The sequence below is a fragment of the Arctopsyche grandis genome, chromosome 13 (assembly GCF_051622035.1).
Source record: "Arctopsyche grandis isolate Sample6627 chromosome 13, ASM5162203v2, whole genome shotgun sequence".
Lineage (NCBI taxonomy): Eukaryota > Metazoa > Arthropoda > Insecta > Trichoptera > Hydropsychidae > Arctopsyche > Arctopsyche grandis.
The window spans coordinates 26,945,729-26,970,921 of NC_135367.1; the positions used below are offsets into that span (position 1 = coordinate 26,945,729).

Consider the following 25,193-nt stretch of genomic DNA (forward strand, 5'->3'; position numbering starts at 1 on the left):
CGGAACCGTTATTTTCGAAGACTCTCATAGATAGTTTTCATTTCTTTATTTGTAATAATTTTCAATTCTTAAAGTTAACGTTTAGAAAATGTTAATTAAAGTTAACAAAATGTAATATTTTCCGATTATACACAAACGGTCATTGACCTCGTAACGTTGAATATTATTATTACACATAACAAATTACGTGCATATACATATGATGTGTATTTACAACACGCATTCTGGGCGAGGATATGGCGTGCGGCGCGGGCTCGTGAGAACATTGCGTTTGGATCGGAGGGTCCGAGGTTCGATTCCCGGTGCCCGCGGTGAATGAAATCAATTTTTTTCTCGAATATCGTCAAAATATAAATAATTTAAATTTAGATAAAAATAAATATATAAAAAAATGGTTCAAAACCTCGCTAAATGAAATTATTAAAATTACGTACTTGTATACGGCGAGAAGGAATATTTCAATTAATGTTTAAAAAAAAAAGGCGAAATGAAGAATTGGATTTGGCGTGATGTACGTGACCATTAGCTCAATTTAGACCTATATTCAGGCTATTTGGGGTGATCGGTTCGAGTCGCGACAAAGTCGTCTCGTCGAAAAATGAATTTATCGATTCATTCATTATGTTCGGCGAGAGTTAGGACACACACACACACACAGATTACCGTCTTTATATATATGATATACATATATAAATCGATAGATTAGTTGTTTTACCCGGCTTCACTCAGTATTTACAATATAAACAGCTTAAACATGGTGAATCTAATAGTAAATATTCATTTGTTTTTTTATTAAATTTATTTGAATCGAAAAAAATATCGACTCGTCATAGAAATTTTGACATGTTTACGAAGTTCCCAACCAATGTTTCTTACATACAAAGTCTCTTTCGAAATTATATATAAACAGAACCCGGTGGCCGCCGTCCCCCGTCCCCATGTCATCATAGAAACTTTCACAACAGCTCCCAACCAACATTACATATTTTCTTACATACTTACATACAAAGTATCTTTCGAAACTTTATATTAGATAATATGTATATAAAAAACGGACGCGATGTGTGTTTGTGCCAGACCGTGGACACACAACCAATCAAATTGAAGTGTTCGAGGAGACGCGGGGAAGTGGGGGTGGGGTGGAACATCATGCGACGACAGGCCAAGCGACGGGTGAAACATACACACATTCACGAAGACACATACACTCATTCATTCATTTCGAACGGATGAACGGCGCATTAATATGCGTGCGCGCCTATAAACTACCTTACACTATATTTATACATATATAATATACATATAACTTTATTTTAATTCGTGGGCACAACGCTATTATTTTAAATCAACGGGCACAACGCTAGTAGTATATAAAAAGCTCACATTCAAATGTATATAATACTCATAAAATTTTTCCGCTATGGAAATCTATTCAATTTAAAACTACCAAATTCGATACGTAAATTTCGCATACTGTTTTTTTTAGAATTGATTCCGCTTTTCAAAAATACAATCCTGCACCTGTATTAAACTGACAGAATTGCTGCGGGCGTATTTTCCAAATGCAGCAAACACACAAGTTACGAATAAAAATGCCTTTTGATGCAAAACTGTCGATTTATATTTATTTAGTGCGATTCGACATAGATGTTGAATGCGTCCCGCATTGCAGCGTTGCACATGCATTTAAATCGGTCGCTTAGAATGCAACTCGTCGTTTTTAATAATGCACAAATCCTGATTTATATTACAAACATACATATACGGCAGTGTGCGAGATCTTGCTTATGTAAATGAGTCGCCTTGTTTTCAGAATCCATTTGAATTGCAGATTCTTTCTTAGAACGGTTTCTTAATATGTACATACATAATGTACTGTGTATATAAGAAATTTATTTTCTTCAACCTAAGATATGTGATCCATTACTTACATATGCTAAATGCAATTATGGATTTATCGGTAGTTTCCGCTTACGAATTTAGTGGCCAAATTTCAAATCCCTATTAGGAAATTAACTAATCAAAGACATCTACTAAGTATATTAAGGTGAACTTTTTACATGATAAGTTGACGAACTAATGACAGCTATAAATATACTTGACTTTTAAAACAGGGTATACTGAAGAGCAGGCCTGGGCAAACTTTTTGGATGAAGGGCCACATTAGAAATTGAAAATGAGCGGCGGGCCGCAAGTAAAATACTATTTTTAGATATACATACATTATTCATTATCGTTAAAGGAATTAAAACATTTTTTTTTTAAATTTCATACAAAACAACAATTTAATTTTACGAATGAAACTGTTTTACATTTTTTTAACTGTTTTTTTTTTAATTTCAGAAGAAAATTTTGTAGTTAAAATTCTTAAAAATGCTTGTAAATTTTCATCTGTGATGCTTGATTGTAAAGAATTTTTATTGATATTAATGATTGAAAATGTTTGTTTACATATTTAGGTTGATCAAAAAACCACCAACATTTTTTGAGCAAAATCTCTTGTCAAAAAGTTTGTCGAATTTTTCCGTATTTTTTCAAGGGCGTTGTAAAATTTGCAAATTTCTTCATAACGGTGTATGTATGTAATCCCTTAAATCAGCATCCCACTGTAAATATATAATCACCACTTAAATCGTCGATAATTTCACCATAGTCTTCAAATTTATTTTCTGGTATCTTCAGCAATTTCATGGTTGAAAAGTGGTCAACCATGAAATGGTCAGTTTAAATGCATTCAAACTTTTCACCATATCATGGACATATAAATTTTCCCCTTGGAAGACTGTGATGAAAGTGTTTAAATGTGTCACGATGTCCAAAGTAAAACCAAAATCACACACCCAGTCATTATCAGTTAATTTGGGAAAGTCGATAATATTTTTCATTTCATTTTGTATCTCATACTCGCCGAAGTATTTTTTCTATGCTAAGCCATCGAATATGATTATGATAAATAATATGTGTGAAGTCAGATTTAATAACTTGAAGAAAAGCAATGAATTGTCTGTGTTTCAAGCCACTCGATCGTATTAAATTTACAAGTTTAATTTATTTATTTATTATTTATTTTATTCTAAACAGACCATTGTGGCATAACAGGAATTCCTAAAGCGCCACAATGGTCAAAAAATATAACACAAAAAAAAACAAAATAACAATTAAACATAAATTAATACATAACGAAAATAATACTTATAATACAAGATGTCACATGTTCAACTTTTAACACATTTTTGCACAATACTTGTTGATGTATAATACAATGAATTATAATTAAATTGTAATCAGGACAATTTCCGCAAATTTATGCTGGATTTTCTTTAATTTATTTATTTTTATTTTATTTATATATATTTTAGCTATCAAGCTAATTTAAAAATACATCTTAATTATTATACTTAACTCTAAAATTTATAATTAACTTATATGTCCAATATTTTTACCGGTCAAACTTGGTTGTTATTTTTTTAAGCAAATAACAACTTTTTCAAAATTATTAGCTCCTGTTGTTTGATCTTTAAGTGATTCCAATAACAAAAGCCCTTCAATAATTTCAAATTGAGTTACATCCGCGTATGAAAATTAATAACTGTGCGGTATCTTTTCGATCATTACTTTCGTCGAGAGCTATCGAGTACCATGTGATCGATTCTAATATTGATGAGAATAAATTGCTTATTAAAATTTGTATTCTATCTTATGTCAGAAACGATAAAATATTTAACAAATCAACAAAAAATTTTTAGATCAGAAAAAAGTAAACTTTTTTGAATTTTGCTCGCGGGCCACATCAAAATACTCGGCGGGCTGCATGTTGCCCAGGCCTGCTGAAGAGTAATCAAAGGGAAGGGGAGTCAAATCGAGGTACAAGAAAACAATCAGGTAGGTTTCAGATCATTAATAGATCATCTTCTGGCGATAGCCGGGTTCCTAATGAATACTGAGGCCAACCTGCCGGCTTTTATGCAGGTTTGGTCGTTTAGTCGAGCTCGCTTATTGGTCGATGAGCCGAGCTCTCCGATTGGTCGATGAGTCGGGCTCTCTGATTGGACGATAAGTACCGCACGCTGATTGGACAGCGTGTACTAATCGTCTTATCTTTACGCAACAATAATGTCAATGGAAGAACACAGACATCATATACTGTATATTTCATATCACAGCTGTTTGCAGTAGGGAGAAAAATACGTGATTTATATTGGTCAGCTAAGGTGTTCTGATCAATATGAATTAAAACTTTCAAAAGTTTTTGGACCAATAGGAATTCAGATTTGGAGTCGTCTACAAACGTTAAAATATATTCCGAAAAAGTTTAATTTTACATATGTATGTATGTATGTACTTCTTGTATTTATACCAACCCGGTAAACGGATTATTGCGCAAATTGCGATAGCACGCACGACAATAGTTCCCACAATAATCGCGTATACGGAATATCTGGCACTCGAGTTCTCGTTAGTACAATATTTCGCGTGATTGATGGAGTTTTTGGGTGCCAGATGTTCCGTGATCGAGATTTTAGTGACGTGTGCGAGATAAATTTTTGCGCAATAATCACCGAACCATACCAATCATCCTAGAAATTCAGTTTGTTTATTATATTTTTTAAGTTTTCCAGATTACATATTATGTATATGTCTTCTTAAATGAATTACTTGCATAATCAAAACAAATACATTTTAGAGATTTAATATTGCAACCGAATGGACAGATGATTATTTGAAAGATGGTCTGGAATAAACTATGCAAAAAAGTTTTCCAAGTTTCGTCTATATTGGTTTTAAAACCATCTTTGTACATATATAAAAAATCTTTTAATTCTAAATGTCAAATATATACAGAATTAGATAACCTTGTGTATAATTGGTATAGGATTGTAATCTTGAAAATGCTTTCAGTTGAAAACTTGGAAAGCAGGTAAAAGCGAAAGCCTTTTTACGCAACAGAGCATGAAATATGTTTAGTTGTAATTACTTCAATTAAAATCGCATGAAAAATGTGTATTTTACTTACTCTTTCCACGAAAGGTAAAACGACGCAGTATTTTCTTTTCAGAATAAATGTTACTCGTTTTAAAACATTTTCCTATTTAAATATTGCGTTGCCTCAAGGGGTTATTTTTTTCTTGTTTTCATCGCCTTGTAGCTTTCATTCAATTCCTCTTTTCAGTACAATTCATTTTTATAAAAGAAACAAGACATGTATATACATACGATATATGTATAAAAATAATACACCATAAGTTGAAACTCCTTTTAGAATATTATAATATGGAAAAAGCACAAAATTACACATACATACGTGTAATTTTTTTGTATTCCCTCGTTTAGTAGAAAAATTGACAAAAAAATAATTTATTTAAAATACATTGAATCAAAATTGTAAATAAAAATATTAATAATAAATACAGCAATCAATTTCTTTGAGTTTCGATAATAAATAAATATGTCTAAAGGTTATCTGGGTGAAGAGGATAATGATAAAAATGAAAACTAAATATTTGATATTTTTTTATTTATTCATTACAATGCACGTTTATGAAAAGTGACCCATAAATTGTCGACTGACCTCATCAAAAATACATTTGGATCTATTTTGATGGGATTGTTCACCATCTGTGGTGCTAATCGAACTTCGAAATTCCTTATTATGTTAGATATGGAGATCTTCAACTGGCTCGTGGCTAACCGAGTGCCTAAAATAAATATTGTTAATATTTTTAATAAGAAGAGGTTAGTAAATAGATAAGAGGTTAAGAGTTAAGGTTAGTTAATAGTTAAGAGGTTAGTTTTGAAAAACGAAGACTTTAGTGACATCGATATGATTTCATCTCTCATCAATAAACAGTCCTGATGATAAACAGATTCAAACTAAAGTCGAACCACAAAACTGGTCACACACTAAAACTGGTCACGAGAAAACTGGTCACACCCGAAAATTAGTCACGAAAAAACTGGTCACATCCAAAAATTAAAAATTGGTCGAATTTTTGGGTGTGACCGGTTTTCTCGTGACCAGTGTGACGGGTGATCACGTGTGACCGATCTAGAGCGACTGGTTGTCCTGTGACCGGTTCACATTTGACTAGTAGTTCGTTTACCCGTTCGAACATCGGATCGACTATAGTAGCTATGTAGTAGTAATTACCAAGACAAATGCAACAGTTGGATATTTATTTATCAATTGAAGTATTCTTTTTCAAATTTATAATCTACTTTGTATAAAATTTGGAAATAAAAAATCAATCTCACCAACACATATCCTGGGTCCGTCTCCGAAAGCTAAATATGCTCCCTTTTGTATATTCGACTTGCCCTCCTCGGTAAATCTGTCAGGATTGAATTTTTCCGGTTCGGAAAAGTATTTGGGATCCGTGTGAAGAGCATACATGGGTATTATCACTGTCATTCCCACAGGAACTTGGAAAGGTTTCGCCGCTGTGCTTACCGGTGGCAAAGTATACGGCTTAGTACACAGACGTTGCATTATAAGCGCTGGATTATAAAGACGTAGAGTTTCTGTAAAAGCATTTCGTGCAATGAAATTTCTATTCACATTTCATAAGATATAAATTGAGCACATTCTATTCAGATATATGTATTATTAAAGAGTTCCCAATTGAAATGTTACATTTCATAGCAATTTATTATTATACATATATATCGAATGTAAGCATGATAGTATGTCATACATTTTTAAATTGATAATAATTGGATCGATTTTAATGTACCTTGAAATACCATGTCTAAGTATTGCATGTCATATACATTTTCATGGGACAATTTTCCACCGTTCAATTTATATGCTTCGTCGATTTCAGCTCTAAGTTTGGTTTGAACCTCTGGATTTGCTGCTATCTACATATATACAATTGCTATCAGGTTATCAGGCATGCAATAACTATAGTCATACTATTGCAAATAATAATTATTAAAAACATAGAAAAGCCTTGTTAAAATGGAGTGCATTTGGAATGCAGTTGAAATGAATGCGGTGTTGAAATCAAAAATACCACTTTGTCTGAAGAAAAAGATCTTCGATCAATGTGTTTTGCCAGTGATGATGTATGGATGTTAGACATTGAACGCCAAGTTTCTACGCAAATTTTAATGCACTCAAAAGTATGGAACGGTGTATGCTTGGCATTACGAGGAAAGACAGGAAACGGAATGCGTGGGTGAAAAGTATGACAAAGGTTATGGATATAGTGGATAGAGTAAAGAGATTTAAATAGCAAGGGGTGGGCCAGTGGCTAGAAGAATGGACGAAAGATGGACAAAAGAAGTGCTAGAGTGGTACCCGAGAGAATGCAAAAGGGTAAAAGGAAGAACGCAGAGAAGATGGACAATGAAATGGAGATGGATGAGAGTTGCGCAAAAAAAAGACGAATGGAAGCAGTGGATGGTGAATAGCTGTAGATGATGATGATGATATACAATTGTTAGAATAAAAATATATTAATTACATAGTAAATATGTATATCAAATTGTATGCTATTCTAAAATTTATGTCAATTATTTTTATAATGAATGCTTTCTTTTCTAGACATACTCAAAATATGTAAATGTGAAAATTATAACTGGAGATGAGCAATCTGGATGTATTATCATCTAAATCTTACCATCAGCCACATGAATACTAAAAATAACTAAGAATATTCAAATAAAATTTCTATCAAATTTTTAATACCAAACATTTCAATCTTTAGAAATACTTTTTATACACTTTAATAAATTTTTAATTAATCACAACTTTAGATTATGTTATGAATTAAGCCTTACCGCATATAACATAAAGCCAGAAACTCCAGCAGACGTTTCCGTACCATCAAACAAGAATCCAAATATCAACCCGGCAACGTCGAGTGTTGAAAATTCAGTTGCTGTACAAGGTACACATTCAACATTAAATTTTAACACATAAAAAACATAAGCAGTCAGATTTTAGTAATAAATTACCGGCACTGTCCTTTTTATAACCATTCATTAACAAATTATCGAATGGGTTTGTTTTTTGTAGACCCAACTTTTTCCTCTTCTCTACAAGTATCTTCGCCACCTCCATCAATTGATTCTCCACACGTTTGGAGACAAATCTATACAAATATAATTGATTAAATGAAATTCACTACTTTCTCAATGCAATTATAACGTGTCTTGAGCGCATTTTTTATCGTTTTATAGTGTGTATATATTGATTGCAAAGTTACGTTAGTTTTGAGTTGACGTTGGAAGTGAATTCTACTGAAAAATATCTTTGTTTTAAAGTTTAGATTCAAAATTTGCTCTTATTTCCAATGAGTATTACTCTCATGCATACCTCAATCCAAGAAAATTGCCTAACCATGGTGCAACCATGAAAATATATGTTCCGATGCCATCCAAAAATGTTGAAATGAAAAATGATTTAGTTATATTTATAAAAGCATTGTTTGGATCTTCAAATGAATTGGTTTCCATTCCAAAAACAGACGATACAATAATGTCAGTGAAAAGCTTCGACGCTAACTAAAAAAATATAATCATAAAATTCATCATCGACATGTTTATAATACTTAACAATAAAAGATGTTGTTATATCAATTATCACAATCAACAATAGTATATAAGAAAATATTTTTAGTCTCACTGGAATCATACAATCGGATTCTATATATACACATATATGTTGAAAATTATCGAACAAATCTGTAACTTTTAGTTAAAATTGTAAAACAATCACAATGAAAACATACCACTCTAGCTTCGAGCGGTTCGTTTGGATTATTTTCAGTGTGCTTCTTCAAGTATTCAGTCATCACGTCGCATTTAGCATTAATGTCATCATACATTGATTTAACTTTGAGGGCCGTTAAGCCCGAAGTCCAGGCGTGTCGGTTCTTCTTCCACCTTTCTCCAGTTTGACCGAAGACATTCTGAGCCCATATTGGATCGTTTTGTGGATCAACCTGATGACGAACAACGTTGAATTTAAATTTCATACTTAAGATTTTGATTATTTCCATATAGCATTTTCATCTCACTTACTGATTCTATAAGTAACTCTTCAAGAGGTGAAACTTTTCACTCCTTTTACATCAAGCCACAACTTACAATTGTGATATAAAATAAACCATCGTGAGATAAAAACACTGCATGTATAATATATATGTAAATCAAACCTGGAAATCGTTATTGGCAAAACTATTGAAGTCTTTGATTATAATATTCTTGACGAGTTCTGGATCTTTGACTATAATCGCAGGCTCCCTCATTTTGAAATATCCGAAATAGGGCACACTTTGAAACTTACTAAAATGTTTAAGTACCACGTGTGTGGTATTTAAGCAAATGTATGTTTATTTGTATATTATATTTTGAAAATTAAATACATACTGGTAGTAGTCTCTGAATAGAACGCCAAAATGTGTTTTTCCTTGAACCACTTCTTTGATACTTCCGAAAAATAATTGAGGTTGAACAAATGGAATTTTTTTAGTTTGCCAATATTTATACTTCCATACCAAAAAGGTATAAAATACCAATATTACATATATAAATATTAAAAAATACATTATCAATCGTAACACTGTTGCGTATTGCGAATAATACCGAAATACAAACTGATATGGCTAATAATGATTATAGTTATATATCTTATATGTACATACATATACAATATAATACATAGAAAGCAGTATCAACAAATAACAAGATAAGTTACTGATATTCTTTTTATTTGGATAAAAAAAAACAAAAGATTAGTAAGTGAATTGAAGAACTTTCAAGGAAAAAGGATTCTTGAGGTTCGAAGAAGAAGGGTCTTGAGGTTCAAAATAATATAAAGCTTTTAATCAGCCGGACCATTTAATATGTACCTACATATATATCACATATTATAAGTAAGTGTGAAGTGCGTTCACAAATTAAATTATAAGTGTAAGAAAATCTTAGCAGTAACTTAAATGGATTAGTAATTAAAGTAATTAAAAATAAACAAGAATCTATAAATAACGATAAATGTAGATCAGCGATTTCCAAACTGGGAGGTGCAGACTACTACATACAAAAGCAGACACGAAAATTTAGTTTGTAACATAACATAATAAAATAAAATAAGATATACTTATAACGTAACTTTCAAAACATAACATTTTTAACTGGTTACAAGAGAAAATCCACTAATAGTCAAGATACTGACGGTGACACAAGTAGGAATATTAGCGATAGGGAATAAGGAAGTAGAAATGTTAAGAAAATAAAATACTATTTATCGATGGGATTCACAAGTGCTATTATAGATAGCTAGAAAAGACCAATGTATTTGCTCTGTACGAAAGTTTGGACTGTTTAAAAATAGTAATAAATAACACTTTCAGATACGAGATATAACTTTTCTTATAGATCTATGCTCAGTGAACACGAATCTGGTAATAAAAAGTGTTGATTGGCTCGAGATTCGGAGATATACATATGTGTTTTTTAAATCGCGCGATTTTTCTATATGTTGGTGTTATTCGGTCGATTTCTCAAAATCTGTTAATTTCCTGTTCAAAATGAATATTGGAATCTATAGTCGGGTATTTTACCTTTCATTTGTAGTACTATTAAGTTTTCAAATCTCTCTAAGTAGTCGTCCAGTTCAAATCAAAAGTCAAAATTACGTGACTTTTTATTAAAGATACTGTCAATTTAAAAAAATATGTTTATCCTTGACGGGGGGGGGGGTTAATGTCCAGGGGGATTTTGACCGGGGGTATGTGTCCAGGGGGTAAGTATCCTAGAACCCCTGAAACTATGCATTCTGAATACGTTGATAAACCCATAAAATTTAATCACTTTAATTAACAGAAACAAACAAATACATTGCTAGCATCGTACAAAGTTTCTTACAGAATCGCAAAATGTAAAAAATCACATGCAATAGGAAAGACACTAGTTTTGCCAACAGCTATTGATATGGTTGAAATAATGTTCGGCAAAACAGTGGCGACAAATACTGCTTGCTGATAATACAGTTGGAAGAAGAATTTTATTTATATCATTTAAAAATGTATTTGTATTATGAAATAAAGAGGGAGGGGAGGGGGCACTGAGATAAGATTTTTTTCAAAGGGGAGGCCAAGTAGCAATAAATTTGGAAACCACTGATCTACGTAGATATACAAAACAATTCTATTATTAAAACTCCAATTACATAGAATCTACTTAACATTTGGACCTTCTATTTAATATAAAAGTGTCTAAAAACTCGGAATGTAATCCATTTGAAATTATGGTTAACTCAAAACTTTTGACTCGAGAGTCGTGGTATTACTAAACAATAATTCTCTTTCGGTTGTAAAATGCTTTATGATTACATTCACTCATTCTTTCATTTATATTTCTAAAAATTATGCACACATATGTATAAAAATATTTTTAAAACATTAATTAAGTACGTACGTTAATAAACACTATAAAAATATTTTAGCTGAAATGATAACAATTTCTCTTTTATTGATTTATTCCCATTGTGTGTATTTGAGATTGTATTTCTTGGACGCGACTAGCAGGTATTTCCCTCAGAAGAGTTATTAAAAGCCTTTCAAATTGGTCATGATTGTATGATTCTACAAAAATTAGAATTTTTATTTTATTTATTTAATAAACAGAGAGAAACTAACAGCTAAAACCAAGATAATAAAATAAATAGTTAAACATAAGCCAATCAAAAGTTTCTTCAAATAGCATAAAAATGAAAAATGAACTTGCAATGAAGGCCAATAAAAAATAAAAAAAATAACAATACAAAAAGAAAATAGTGACAAATTTGTAAATAATAGTAGAAAGTAATAATAGATTATTACTTTTATAGAATTTGCGTAGGTACCGATTTGGTACATATAAATAAAACTTACTTAGGATAGCAGAGCAGTCGATGTTACCTCGTAGTATCCGTGAAAGAAAAGTTACATCAGCTACGTTGCGTCGATAATACAAGGGAAGGATATGAAGCCTACGACATCGGGATTCGTAATTCATTTCTTTTATATTAAATTTTAATGATATATACCTAAAAAAACGTTTTTGAATAGCTTCAATACGATCAATATAAATAATGTAATGAGGGTTCCAAATTTGGCTGGCATACTCAAGATGGCTTCTAACTAGCGCACAGTATAAAATTTTGATGGTTTTAATTGATCTAAATTCCTTAGAGCATCGGATAATAAAACCTAATGCTTTAGATGCCTTCGCAGCGATTTGATCAACATGCATATATAAAAGCATTCTAGAATCGTGTATCGTGTAAAAGTATCTTATGATAATGAATAATGTATATCTAAAAATAGTATTTTACTTGCGGCCCGCCGCTCATTTTTAATTTCTAATGTGGCCCTTCATCCAAAAATGTTTGCCCAGGCCTGTTCTAGAGTATCTAACCTAGACTCTAGTTTATGTATCTTCTGTGTAAAATCATTTATTAAGGAATGCGCCATCTCCAAAGAATTCTTCAAATCAGATTTCAGCAGTGGCGGACGGTGGGTGTTAATACCGGGTGTGCTGTGTATGCCGTAGGGCGTAGGGTATAAAATTAGCAATTAAAAAAAAATACTCGTTTTGCATTACAAAAATGTTTAATTTATTAGTTATTTATACATAAGTTCAATGCGACGTTTCTGAGACATAAACTTTTCAATCACGTATGCATAGAATGTGTCTTTCTGTTTTAATTCCACCAATAACTTTTTTTCTATTGAAATTAAGCTAAGGCCACATAATCTATCTTGACCTTGCGTACCTCTATAGCAAGTTTTTATTCTTTTCAGCGCCGAAAAAGAACGTTCTGCTGAAGCTGTACTGCTTGGTATCGTTAATATTAATTCTCCCAGCTTAAACACCTCTTTAAAACCAGATTCGAGGTTATTTTTTGTCATGAATTGTATTAATTCATGAACAGGTTTCTCTGAAAATTCAGAGCTGGAATATAGCACGATGAGTTCGTTTTTCAATCGAATATAATCAAACAGTGATCCATAAAAATCTTTTAATTTATTAATTAAAACATTTGGAAAATTTTCTTTATATTCGTCATATTTATCATTACAAAGAAGGTGGAAATATTCTAATTTGGAAAGTGAAGAATATCTACATTCGACTTGTGCGATTATGCTATCAACTATTTTGAAATATAATTGACGAAATGAAGTTTTATCTTCTACTTCTGAATAATTTTTTAATCTTTGTGGCCTACGATCATGATCATCATTTTTTTCATTTAAATAATTATTCCATAACATTTCAAAATTATTATCCCTTTCGTATTTCAGTTGCTGCAAAACATGATTAATTTTTTTACAACAATATAAAACGTCCGAAGATTTAGATTGAAGAATGTTATACAAAACATCAGTTATTCCAAACAGTTTTGAAAAAATTTGAAGAAGTTTAATTGTTTGAAAATCCTCTAAAAAGCCTAAAAACCCTCGTGCTTTTATAACAGTATCTGTGTCCCATAATTCACAATTTTCTATAACATGTCGAAAAAAATCTGTAAATTGACTTCTGTATTGTTGTACTGTGCTACTTAAACGAGATGTAAAATTCCACCTTGTGGGTGCTACAGAGGGAAGTCTTTTTGTCACAAATTCCTGTAAAGCGAATACTCTTTTGGAAGATTTTGAAAAGTATGTAGACAATCCATTTAAAGTTTGAAAAAATGATTTACTTTCTTTAATATCAGAAAGACCTTGCTGCAATACTAAATTCAATACATGAGCATAACAGTGTGTAAAAAGAGCAAAAGGATAAGCATTGAGGACTTTGGATTGCAAACCATTTACGTGTCCACTCATTACACTTGCTCCATCATAAGTCTGTCCAACCAATTTGTCTTGAATTTTAAATTCTTCAACTATGTTCACCACGTGACGGAATAGACCATTAGATGTTTTATCAGCACTAACGTCTGTAAAACTAATAAACCGTTCATGTACATTGCCTTTACATACAAAACGTAAAACTGTTGAGAGCTGTGATTTTGTCATTATATCTGAAGTTTCATCGAGAATAATAGCAACAAAACTTGCTGACTCTACTTCATTTTTTATATGAACTTTAATAACATGAGCGATTGCTTCGATTATGTCATTTTGTATACTTGGAGAAGTACAACGAAAGGTAGTAGCAGTATTTAAATGAGTATCTAAAACAGAATCATATTCTCGAAGAGCATTTAGATATTCAATGTAATTGCCTTTGTTTACGGAATTACATGACTCGTCGTGACCTCGCAGGGACAGTTCTTGTTTTCCTAGATAGATTATTGCGTTAATAATTCGTTTTAAAACATCTCTATTTTTATTTACTTGTTCATTATGTCGACTTATTTCGGCTTTACGTTGACTGTCAATTAATACGTCGATTCGTTGTTTGCCAAACATTTGTATGGAAAGAAATGATTGCGTGTGCCTGCGATCCTTCGTGTTTCTTCAGTGCTGCTGTCAAATGGTTGAGATCAGCAAATCCTTCTTTGTTCCACACATTAATATCTTTGGAGAACAATAAACATGGCCAGCAGAAAAGTTTGGATCGAATTTCACAGCCTGTAATCCATTCGAATTTTTTATAATTTGGAACGCAAAAATGTCTAGTGTAAACTTTTGTTTTTTCTTTATGCAAACTGGATAAATTTGGAAGAGACGGACACGGTTTCCCATATTTAATTATTTTTAATTTTATCTCAAAACTTCTATTTGAAAACGGAATAGTTAAAATGTCTTGAACACTGTTAGCCATTATTAGTTATTAGAGGTATGACTGAGATACGAATGACCATAAAAATACGAATGTGCGAAAAAGTACGAGACCACGTGTCGCATCGCATTGGTCAATTGCCGACTGTTGCGCGGTGCTCTGAAGTCGTAGCACACCGTACGTCTTAATATCGCGAACAAACCTATACAAGCGAATATCCGCCTGCACACTCCAACCAAACCCACCAATTTGCTGCACGGCATAGGTATTCTCTCGTCGCGGCGCACAAACTACATCTAACATCACACAACACGCTGCAGACTGCACACCACACCATACACCACACCATACATTTAGCGCACGCGGTAAATACACCATACACATCAATGCCTGTTTATACAACAACACATTATTTTGTATTAAAATACTACTTTATGTGGTCTTTGGTTTTCACGGGTGTGCGCCGCACACCTAGCACACACCCAATATACGCCACTGGATTTCAGGGGTTTGATGTCATCTGACATTGATCTGAGAAGGGCTAAGTCCATCTTGACGCCTTTTATTTCAGCCAACAGAAGATCCATCGATACTGGGTTTGGGGAGCTCGGCCCTGGGACACTTCCGTAAGGGGCTGGAATAAGGCCCGTCTTGGTCACATTTTGTCTCCTCGGTTCCATTTCGACTGGTTGGTATAGCTCCGCATTTAAAACTCCTCTGTTGATACAATGATTATTTCAAATATATATCTACATATATATATATATATATATATATATATATATATATATATATATATATATATATATATATATATATATATATATATATATATATATATATATATATATACGATCCAAAAGAATTATGTATTATAATTATTCTAATATAATGTGTAAAAGAAAAATTTAAAGAATTTTAGTATAATATCGTCGGTATACTGGCAGAATAAGTTAAGTCAAAAATTGGATATTTTGAATTTGAAATTGGTAAGCCAAACCAAGAATACTTATTTAGGTCACAAAATAGAGAGCCTCAAGCTTTCTGCCATTATGTTTACTGACAATATGTACATACCAGTGGCGTGCGGTGATTTTTCAACCAGAGGATGCTGTCCAAAACATGATCAGTTTATATTTTTAAATTTTATTTTATTCTTCCAAACATTGTCATATTTATATTTACTAAAATTTCTTTGATATGTTTTCGTTTTTGCATGAATATTCAATATTGGTGTGGGTTTTGGGCTCTTAATAATAATCTCTTTTTCATTATATGGTAGAGAAGAAAATGTCCTTTTTAGTACATTTTTAATTAAACAAATGCAATTATTATTAACAACGGCGATAGATCCACTTGCATTGTTACTTTGGCTATTTATATTTAGGCCCATAATAAATAATAATTTAGAACGTAATAAATTACAATAAAATAATAAAAGTAAATAACTTAGGAGGCAACGTACGAAATATCAATTAACGAATCAATCGAAAGTCCATACATAAAAAAGCGAATCAAGTCCATACATGCAAAGGAGATTTTGCTTCCAGAGCAAGTGTCCCGCGAACGAGACGACTGTGGAGTCGTCTCACTCATGCGCATACGCAAGAGTGGCAGCTCACTTGTGCGCATGCGCAAAGGATTTGTAGAGAACTTCAGCATCTATGGCGATACGAGCTTGATGTGAAACAAGCAACGGTCGCGCAAACTGCTACGGCCTTTCAACGGGGATGCTCGTTTATGTCAATTTTGGATCAGACGAAAGATCGTATATATCATAATCACGTAATCAAAAATAAATAAAACTAAGAAATTCAGAAAAAAACGGTATGAAAATATTTTTGACGTAAATTTTAAGGGATGCGCAGCATCCACAGCATCCATAGACGGCACGCCACTGGTACATACATATAATATGTTTTAGCATAATATGACATGCACTTTTTTTTATCAATAAATGATCATAGACCACATTCAATTACGTTTCACCAAGACATACCTATTATTGTTGTTTGCAGATAAATACGATCTCACGCTGCCAATCAGATTTAAAGCAATTGTGGGTATTCCAAATTGATTCCATAATGGAGATGTAGCAGCGTCTCTTAACCATGCTATGAATCAAACAAATCAAAACTAATATTAAATTTACTATTTTAGAAAAAATATATTTATATTATATTTACTACATATGTATGTATATGTACATACATATTTATTTTAAAATACTTGGCCATAGCTGACAGACCCAGGGGGTTTGTTAAATATTTATATAATAAAATAAGATAAAAACAAGAATCAAAATAAAATAATAACAAAAGGAAATTAAATTAAAAGAAGAAAAAAATACAATATGAATAAACTAAAAAAGAAGAACTACAAAAAGTTTATTTTTAAAGAGGTTTGGGTTACTAGAAGTTACTAATTCATATATACGGTCAATTTTTACAATAAAATTTGAGGTCAGTCATTGATCATATATTCTATTCCTGCCCCGAAATATTAAAAAAGACATTATAACATTTACTAACTTCCAAAAAGTATCAGATTTCCGACAGTTGAAGGTGCATCAATAGGTTCTGGTGGACCAAAGAAATTTGAAACGTAATTGTATACAACACGAATACGCCCCGAAATATATTCAAAATACCCATCCATTCTGAGTTTTAAAATAATGAATGTAATTTTGCGATAACCTTTCCTTAAATATCTAGTGATAAAATGATAAATTCTTCTGTTCAGATGGTATCAACAAAGATACGCTCAAATAAACAAATCGGGACATACCCGAAATTATTTTCAACAAGACTAAAAATGAATGAAACAATTAGAAAATACGTCATTAATTTTAAATAATATACATAATAGATATCAAAGAATCATAATAATCCATCAACAACTTTCATCAATAACAAAACAGAAAAGTTTATAGTTAATTGCTCATATATTATAAGAATGTTGTATTTGCAAAATTCTTTTTGTGATTTCATTTATTACTTAGCCCCATCTTGATTTAATAACAACTATCTATTATAAGTAGAGCCCGGATAACCAAGGTGCCGTTTATTGTTCAAATGTTGTAAATGCATTGTTAAAGGTTTGCCGAACCTTTTTTACAAAGCAATTGAACAATAAGCGGCACCTTGGCTATCCGTACTCTAATTATAAGGTGACAGTTCGTACTGATTTTACCAGGATAGAACTGTTTTTTTTGGTATTTTTCCTGGTAAGTCGTGAGACGAAACCAGTGCACTTTATGTGTAATAGAATTTTTTTTATCTAATACATAGATTGATAAAAGTGCAAATTCTTCGACGAAAATGATGTCTCCTGCAAAAATATTGGCAAATTAGTCAAATGCTGTTTCCATTTATCAAGAGCAAATGCACCAGCCGAAGGATTTTTTACTTTGATGAACAATATATGTAGAGTTGGAATCGAACGAAAGGCTGGTGTATGGGCTATGGCTGAGAAAGAGTATGTTACGACTGATTGTGAGAAGGGGATGAAAAGGGGCAGAGATATAACGGTTAGTCGCAGTTGGACCTGTGCTCCGCGCGGTTGGTCGCTAAGCCTCCGCACGTATCATCTTAATAAACAACATGACTGAAAACGCACGTGTTTGGTCTTCACCTCAACCGCCACATCCCAACCGTGGTCCTGAACAGCGTCATCTGTCAGGAATCTCTTCCACATATATGTATAGTCCAGTGATAAAACGAAATTGATTGTTGAAACCCAAATGTTTGCTAATCCCTTTTTTTACCAGTTTGTGTAGAATTTTATAAGAGCATTCAAGAAAATTAATTCATTTTTTTCATAAATAATTCTTAATCCATAATCAATTCTTGATCCTTGATTCTTTAATCTTCGTTTTAATTAAATCTTCATTTTTGTTGATCTGTTCGTATAATATTCGTACGTTTTATTGGAATTGTTGTAACTGTGACGTACATACATATGTCGAATCGAAACGGCAATTATAGTATGACGAGCGTTATCGCACACAGACACACATACAGAATAGCGCCAATATATATACATATGTGGTAGAGAATCCTGGCAGATGACGCTGTTCAGGACCACGGCTGGGATGTGGCGGTTAAGGTGAAGACCAAACACGTGCGTTTTCAGTCATATTCTTTATTAAGATGATACGTGCGGAGGCTTAGCGACCAACCGCGCGGAGCACAGGTCCAACTGCGACTAACCGTTACATCTCTGCCCCTTTCATCCCTTTCTCACAATCAGTCGTTACATACTCTTTCTCAGCCATAGCCCATACATCAGCCTTTCGTTCAATTTCAACCCTACATATATGATGAGCCCGCATATATAAGTATATTTAAAAAAAACTAAATCGATTAAATAAGAAAATCAATGGAAAAGAAGTAAAAATTATTTTGTGGGTACATACGAAGTTTTTAAACATATAAATAAAAAAAATTTCATATGTTATTAAAAAATAATGTATTACAAATTTGTATACAAGCAAATATGAAAATATATAATTTACAAAAATTAAACATAAAAAATATGTACACATTTAGAATTTAAAAATAGTAGGGCAAAAGAAGTTTTCATCGGTGCAGCAGCTGTAAACGTTTCTGACACAACATTTGTTGTATTTCGGATTGTATTTCGATGGCGCAATCCAGAGGAAACTGCTGCAACTGAACTGCTATGTGTTTTCCAAATATCTCAAACTCATTCTCGACGTCTACAGTCTTCGGAGAATAGAACGAACGAGGAGACGCTTGAAACTTGTCTCCGTCTGAGTCGTCTCGTTTTCTTTTTAATTTTGTAATTTTCGTTTTGAATCTTTTTAAATTTTCGTAAATCATATCATCGTACGAGTCTTTAATGTCTTTAATGTTGGTGCACTCTAAACGTTCATCGGGAGAAGGCAGCTCTTGTTTGAAAAACATATTTTTCCCAAAAGATTCTTCAAATCCGGAACTAGTATCGTCATCTGGTTTCTGAAATAGAAAATAATCATATTTTCTTAATTGTATACATACATACATAAGATTAGCTAAATGTTATTTTGCTATCAATATCTGAGATTTCATTGTTTTAATTTAAATGGGCCGCAATCAGTTCAGACCAAAAAATCAAAAATGCTAAATATTTAATCACCAAACTTCTTATGATGAATTTACCACCAGGTTTGCGAATAAAAGGAAAACGATACATTTGTTGGCCTCTTGGATTTTTCAATTGTAAAATAAGACCCCCTGTTATTACTGAATATTGCCACCAATTATTAGTGAACAGAAATACCATTTAGTGCTTAAAATAAATAAGCCAACAACTGTTGCGTTTTCAAAGAGTTGTGCAAATAGTAATTTTCGTCAAATCGGTTATTTGACCCCCTCACTTCCCCGCTACCCCGCGTCTCGAATACTTTATTTTATTTTTTTTATTTTATTTAAATAGGCACACGTACAGAATAAAATATAAAAAGAAAGTTGTATAATGAGACAAAAAATAATAATAAACATAAATAAAAATATAATATTCCATTTACAGTGAGCACCACATGTTGATATAAAAAAGTAAAATTTGAAAAACATCAAGATTTAAAAAAAAAGAAAAGAAACAGATAAAGAAAAAGATACAGATAGAGTAAAAAAGAAAAAGAAAAAGAAAAAGAAAGACTATAAGGGTAAAGAAGCAAATCAACCACATATTATTTTCTTCACCTTTGTCCTAAAAATACTAAAAGAGTCACTAAAGAGGTCAGGACAATCATCTAAGCTATCGTAAATACGGCATATACGAACGATTGCACTATTGAAAGAGGTGTTGCTTTGACAAATTGGTGGATAAAAAAGATTTGTACATCTGGTGAATCGGGCATTAACGTTAAAATTAATCTCACTTAAAACAGATATGTCAAGAATACCATTAGCAATCTTATATAAAATTAACAAATCAGAAACCTTTCTACGCTGAGACAAACTTGCAATATGGAAAAAAGAAAGTCTGTCATTATAAGATGGTAACAGTTTTTTAAGACCAGTCTTATAGGATAAATGGCGCAAAAAACGCTTCTGGATTGTTTCTAAATTCTCAATGTGAGTTTGGTAATAGGGAGACCATATGATTGAGGCATACTCCATATTACTACGAACCAAACTGTAATAGAGTAGAATCAGAGTATGGGGATTCTTAAAGGGCTTCGCAACTCGGCAAATAAATCCCAAGAGTTTATAAGATTTAGTAACAATATGATTAATATGTTCATTAAATGATAGTTTGGAATCTATAAGTATACCTAAGTCTCTGGCACAATTTTTTGCTATAAGATCTACGTTATTAATATTGTCAGTAAAGTCAATTAGGTTACGATTTCTGGAAAGTGTCAATGAGAAGCATTTAGAAATATAGAGATGCATAAGGTTTACATTAAAGTAAGCATTGACACTTCAGTAGGGGGATTAGATCATTAATAAAAATAAGAAACAGAAGTGGTCCAAGGTGAGAACCTTGAGGAACTCCTGAAGGGATTATTCTTTGCTCTGATTGGGCGTGTAAACGCGTCTGCCACACAAATATTCACATATCCACATCGGTCACGTCTCTTTTTATATATATTATTATTATTTACTTTCGTAAACACCAAGAATAGCGTCGCCTGGCAATTGTCGTAAGATCCAACATGGTACCTATGTACATATGTATGTTGATAAATTCTCTGGAATTACCGTCAGTAAGAAACCCTAGAAAGCCATTCCCTACTCGTCAAAAATATTGCCCCCCTAGAAAAAGCTAAAATAACGCCCCAGGCCATACCCATTTTACTAGGGGCGAAATTACACAAGGAAGAACGGCACTTCGTGTGCTTGGCTCCCCGCTGTGGGGGTTCTCTTACATTTCCTCAAATATAGGATACACCGTTATTGATCACCGTCAAGCAAGAATAAATATAAGGATAAAATTTTACGGAAAACACTCCAGGGGGTTATTTTGGGACCATATGTGCTGTGCGTGAAAATAGTCCCATAACACATGAATATGTGCAAGGCATGCCACATATTTGTCGTATGTATCCAAAAAAACAACGTGCCGCGTTTCTTCCTGTGTTATTTCGCTCTATACCGAACATGCAACATTCCATACTTTTTGTGGCAAAAGTGCAGATCCGAGTCAGAATCTGTCAGTGTGTGTACTTGGGTTCGGTGATTATATCCCAAATGTGAATCGCTACCAGGATAACCGCCGCTACGAAAATCACTCGCGCGAATCACCTGTCGCACGGAAATTCGTCACACAGGAAAATTACCGTACAGAAAACTGCCCAAATATTGCCCTAAAAAGCATTTGTTGGGCAATATTTGGGCAGTTTTCTGTACGGAAATTTTAATGTGCGACAGGAAACCGGGCGAGCGATTTTCGTAGCGGTCGTTATCCTTGCAGCGATTCACATTTGGGATGTAACCCGTTTAACGTGTATTTGAAGGTTCGGTGATTACTGGTCACAAAGCACTGGTTACAAAGTCACTAAAATCTCTATAACGGAACACCTGGCAGCCGAAAAGTCCATCATACTAACGAGAGCTCGAGTGCTAAATATTGCGTATTCGCGATTTTCTTGGCAAAAATTGTCTTTAGAGCGATCACAATGTGCGTAATAATCCAATTACTGTATTTGACCTAAGATACAAAATTGCCGCCACGCCAGTTTTTGATTGTTTTTCAATCGTTTGTGGTTCATCAAGAGAACTTCGTGGATCCAAACAGTGTTGTCATCCCAATTTTGGAACAACGGGTTTCCAAATTTTTTTTCAATAAAATTATTTTAAAAATATATATATGTATACATTTTTTTTCGTCCATGACACTATTACATGCAAGTTCATTGAATTTTCAAGATTTTTATTTAGATTAAATAACGGGTTTCCGGAAACTTTTGATTTTTAGCAACGGGTTCCGGGAACCCATGGAAAGCATTATGGTGACACCACTAGATCCAAATGATAGTGAATTGAATACGCATGTGGATGCGAGCGGAACGGAAGCTCACACGACAAATACACACACACAAACTGAACAGCCACTGACTTAGGTCTGCACTTTAGCCCTTTTTTTGTACATTGGGCTTCGGGTAGCATTTTAACCGCTTAGCTGCCCAAAGCGCCTTAAGGCGCAAACAGCCGTATCTATTATACGCTCAGCGCGTAGGCTGGGCGTCTAAGCGGTTAATATTCAATAGCCCCCTTTACACAGTCGTTCTATCGCGCGTTCTCAGGAGCGTACAGGATTGCGTGCGGGTAAGCCTGTGCGCGATACTGTTTTCGCAGTTGTGAACACTAACGTTCTTTCGCGCGCGATTACTCCTACCACTTTTTGTTAAAACGGAAAAAGCGAACGTGTAAAGGCTAACGTGCGTGATAGACCGCGCGAAACTGGCGCGTGTTGGAGTGTGTGCGAAACGCACAGTTTTACTGAAGTAACGCAGTTTTATAGTAATGTTGCGGTGAAAAATGAATAGAAGAAATATCATGGCGCAAGTTATGATGTTCGTTGGTGTTGATTTAATCAAAAAGAAGAAGAAACGATCCATCAAATGAAAATTTTAATAAAATAAAATGAAAAATAAATCAAATACGAATAATTTATCAAGAGATAGATATCAAAAATAAAGCTTTTCTCTTAAGCTTTGAAATTTTTCGGTAAACCAACCGAACCAATTTTTTGACAACAAAATCTCGATTAGCATTAGAAAATCATTTTTCTTTAACGAAGTCAACTATTTTTTTATAAGCTTCCTTTTTCAGATTTTTGTTTTTATATTGGAAAACACTGGTACATTAAAAGTAATTCCACAATCAATTCTTTACTCCACGTGCGTAAGTCCACCATCTTGTAATAAAAGCGCGCCCGAAAGAATTTTCTGTGTAAAGACAACGTCAAGCCACACGATTGCGCGCAGGACTGCTGAGTTTATCGCGCGGTTTATCCCTTCCCGGTCCAAGATCTTTACACGCGCACGATTAGCTGTTTCACGCGCGATAGAACGACTGTGTAAAGGGGGCTATTGTCCAAATCAATGTTCACCGAAAAATATGAATTTTTCCCCTTTCACCGTGGCCGCAAACAGTCGCGTTACGACCGCTACAACTGTCAAACTTTCTTCGTTGTTCGAATGCATGTGATTTTATTTTTTGACATTTCCATTCATAACCAGTGGGCTGTTTGCAAATGGAACTCACCTTTTCGATGACTTGTACGTTGGGGAACATGTTGGTGACTTCTTCGTCGTCGGGTTCGGCGAACAGATTGGTCCTGGTCTTGAACCTCAGGAACCAACCCTTGGAGGCTGTGAAGGGTTCGGTGGTGGCGGTGGTGGTGGTGTCGTCGCCCCTCTCCAGCCTCAGCCGGTGGTAGATGTCCCTGGCTTTGTCCTGGATCGTGGCGGTGGAGAGGGCCACCTGGTGGGCCGTCTGCTCCCGAATCCACAGGGTGAGGAGCCGCTCCACGTCGGCCACCAGCCCCGCCCTGATGACGGTCGCCTGGGGCGGCGTGTCGGCCTGCACGTACTCCTTGATGCGTCTTTTGTCCTTGAGGATGGTCACCACCGTGGTCCTGGGCACGTCGAAGGCTCTGCTGATGGCCGTGGGTGTGGCTCCCAGTTCATGGCGACGCACCATCTCCGCTTTCATCCACAGCGTGATGGAGCGCCGCTGCTTCACTCTGCCTGCCGAGCATCTGTTGGCGACCAGAGGCAGAGGCACCAGAGGGGCTTTCTCCCCCTCGTCCGTCTCCTCCATCTTCCACGACCAACTACTCACTTTGTCACAACTCACTCCCCCCTTTAAGTCTCGAGTGGCGTCGTAACTCGCGATTCGATCGATAGTAAGACGCGTCGCCGGTTCTTGCGAGCGAATATCGCCCTTATTACCTCTCGATTTAAAGGCTGTTTTAGCGTCTTTATCGTCGCCAAACGTCCGATTCGAAGTGACGGTTCTCTCCGTGTTTACGTTCTAACGGAGTGGCTCTTAGCCTTTTTGACATCTGGCACCTCTTCGATTTAAAGGTTCGGTGATTACTAGTCAAATGTGAACCGGTCACAGGACAACTGGTGGTCGCTCTAGATCGGTCACACGTGATCACCCGTCACACTAAAACTGGTCACACCCTAAAATCGGTCAACCAGTTTTCTCGTGACCAGTTTTAGTCGGATGATCACATGTGACCGATCTAGATCGACCGGTCGTCCTGTGACCGGTTCACATAAGACTAGTAGTCCGTTTACCGATTTAAAATAGGGATAATATTTTGGCGGTCATTGGATTATTAGTCACATTGCGATCGCCCAAAAGACCATGAAAATCGTGGATACGGATTATTGGGCATTCGAGTTCTCGTTAGTATGATGGAATTTTCGGCTGCCAGATGTTCCGTTATAGATTTTAGTGACTTTTGAACGAAGCGCTTTGTGACCAACAGTCACCGAACCATTTTTGGCA

The 25,193-nt window shown here is 34.1% G+C and overlaps 3 protein-coding genes across 3 annotated transcripts; all 3 read right to left on the bottom strand.

Moving 5' to 3' along the window:
• Positions 1–5,491: 5,491 nt before the first annotated feature.
• On the bottom strand, positions 5,492–9,918 carry LOC143921414 (cytochrome P450 6j1-like). The gene is made up of 9 exons (XM_077444719.1): positions 9,376–9,918; positions 9,162–9,291; positions 8,736–8,948; positions 8,321–8,508; positions 7,960–8,096; positions 7,783–7,883; positions 6,732–6,858; positions 6,253–6,519; positions 5,492–5,696 (listed from the first exon to the last, which is right to left on the bottom strand). Exons 1-9 carry the CDS (start codon positions 9,552–9,554, stop codon positions 5,524–5,526), a joined length of 1,515 nt encoding a protein of 504 aa, XP_077300845.1. The 5' UTR covers positions 9,555–9,918; the 3' UTR covers positions 5,492–5,523.
• Positions 9,919–12,720: 2,802 nt separating this feature from the next.
• LOC143921430 (uncharacterized) lies at positions 12,721–17,420 on the bottom strand. Its single transcript, XM_077444737.1, has 3 exons — positions 17,250–17,420; positions 16,718–16,832; positions 12,721–15,435 (listed from the first exon to the last, which is right to left on the bottom strand). Exons 1-3 carry the CDS (start codon positions 17,374–17,376, stop codon positions 15,138–15,140), a joined length of 540 nt encoding a protein of 179 aa, XP_077300863.1. The 5' UTR covers positions 17,377–17,420; the 3' UTR covers positions 12,721–15,137.
• Positions 17,421–19,169: 1,749 nt separating this feature from the next.
• On the bottom strand, positions 19,170–24,853 carry LOC143921416 (uncharacterized). Its single transcript, XM_077444721.1, has 2 exons — positions 23,937–24,853; positions 19,170–19,697 (listed from the first exon to the last, which is right to left on the bottom strand). Exons 1-2 carry the CDS (start codon positions 24,492–24,494, stop codon positions 19,299–19,301), a joined length of 957 nt encoding a protein of 318 aa, XP_077300847.1. The 5' UTR covers positions 24,495–24,853; the 3' UTR covers positions 19,170–19,298.
• Positions 24,854–25,193: the final 340 nt, after the last annotated feature.

Bases quoted from the DNA above. Each gene is read 5' to 3' on its own strand.
- LOC143921414 (XM_077444719.1), bottom strand. From the start codon at position 9,554: ATGTATTTTTTAATATTTATATATGTAATATTGGTATTTTATACCTTT. The intron at 8,949-9,161 runs GTTTGATTTACA...GTTCGTCATCAG, and splicing joins TTGCCAATAACGATTTCCAG to GTTGATCCACAAAACGATCC. The intron at 6,520-6,731 runs GTACATTAAAAT...ATGCTTTTACAG, and splicing joins CTTAGACATGGTATTTCAAG to AAACTCTACGTCTTTATAAT.
- LOC143921430 (XM_077444737.1), bottom strand. From the start codon at position 17,376: ATGGATGGGTATTTTGAATATATTTCGGGGCGTATTCGTGTTGTATAC. The intron at 16,833-17,249 runs GTTAGTAAATGT...TTTGATTCATAG, and splicing joins AAATCTGATACTTTTTGGAA to CATGGTTAAGAGACGCTGCT. The intron at 15,436-16,717 runs GTATGTCTTGGT...TTGTATCAACAG, and splicing joins TCTGCAAACAACAATAATAG to AGGAGTTTTAAATGCGGAGC.
- LOC143921416 (XM_077444721.1), bottom strand. From the start codon at position 24,494: ATGGAGGAGACGGACGAGGGGGAGAAAGCCCCTCTGGTGCCTCTGCCT. The intron at 19,698-23,936 runs GTGAGTTCCATT...TTTCTATTTCAG, and splicing joins ACGTACAAGTCATCGAAAAG to AAACCAGATGACGATACTAG.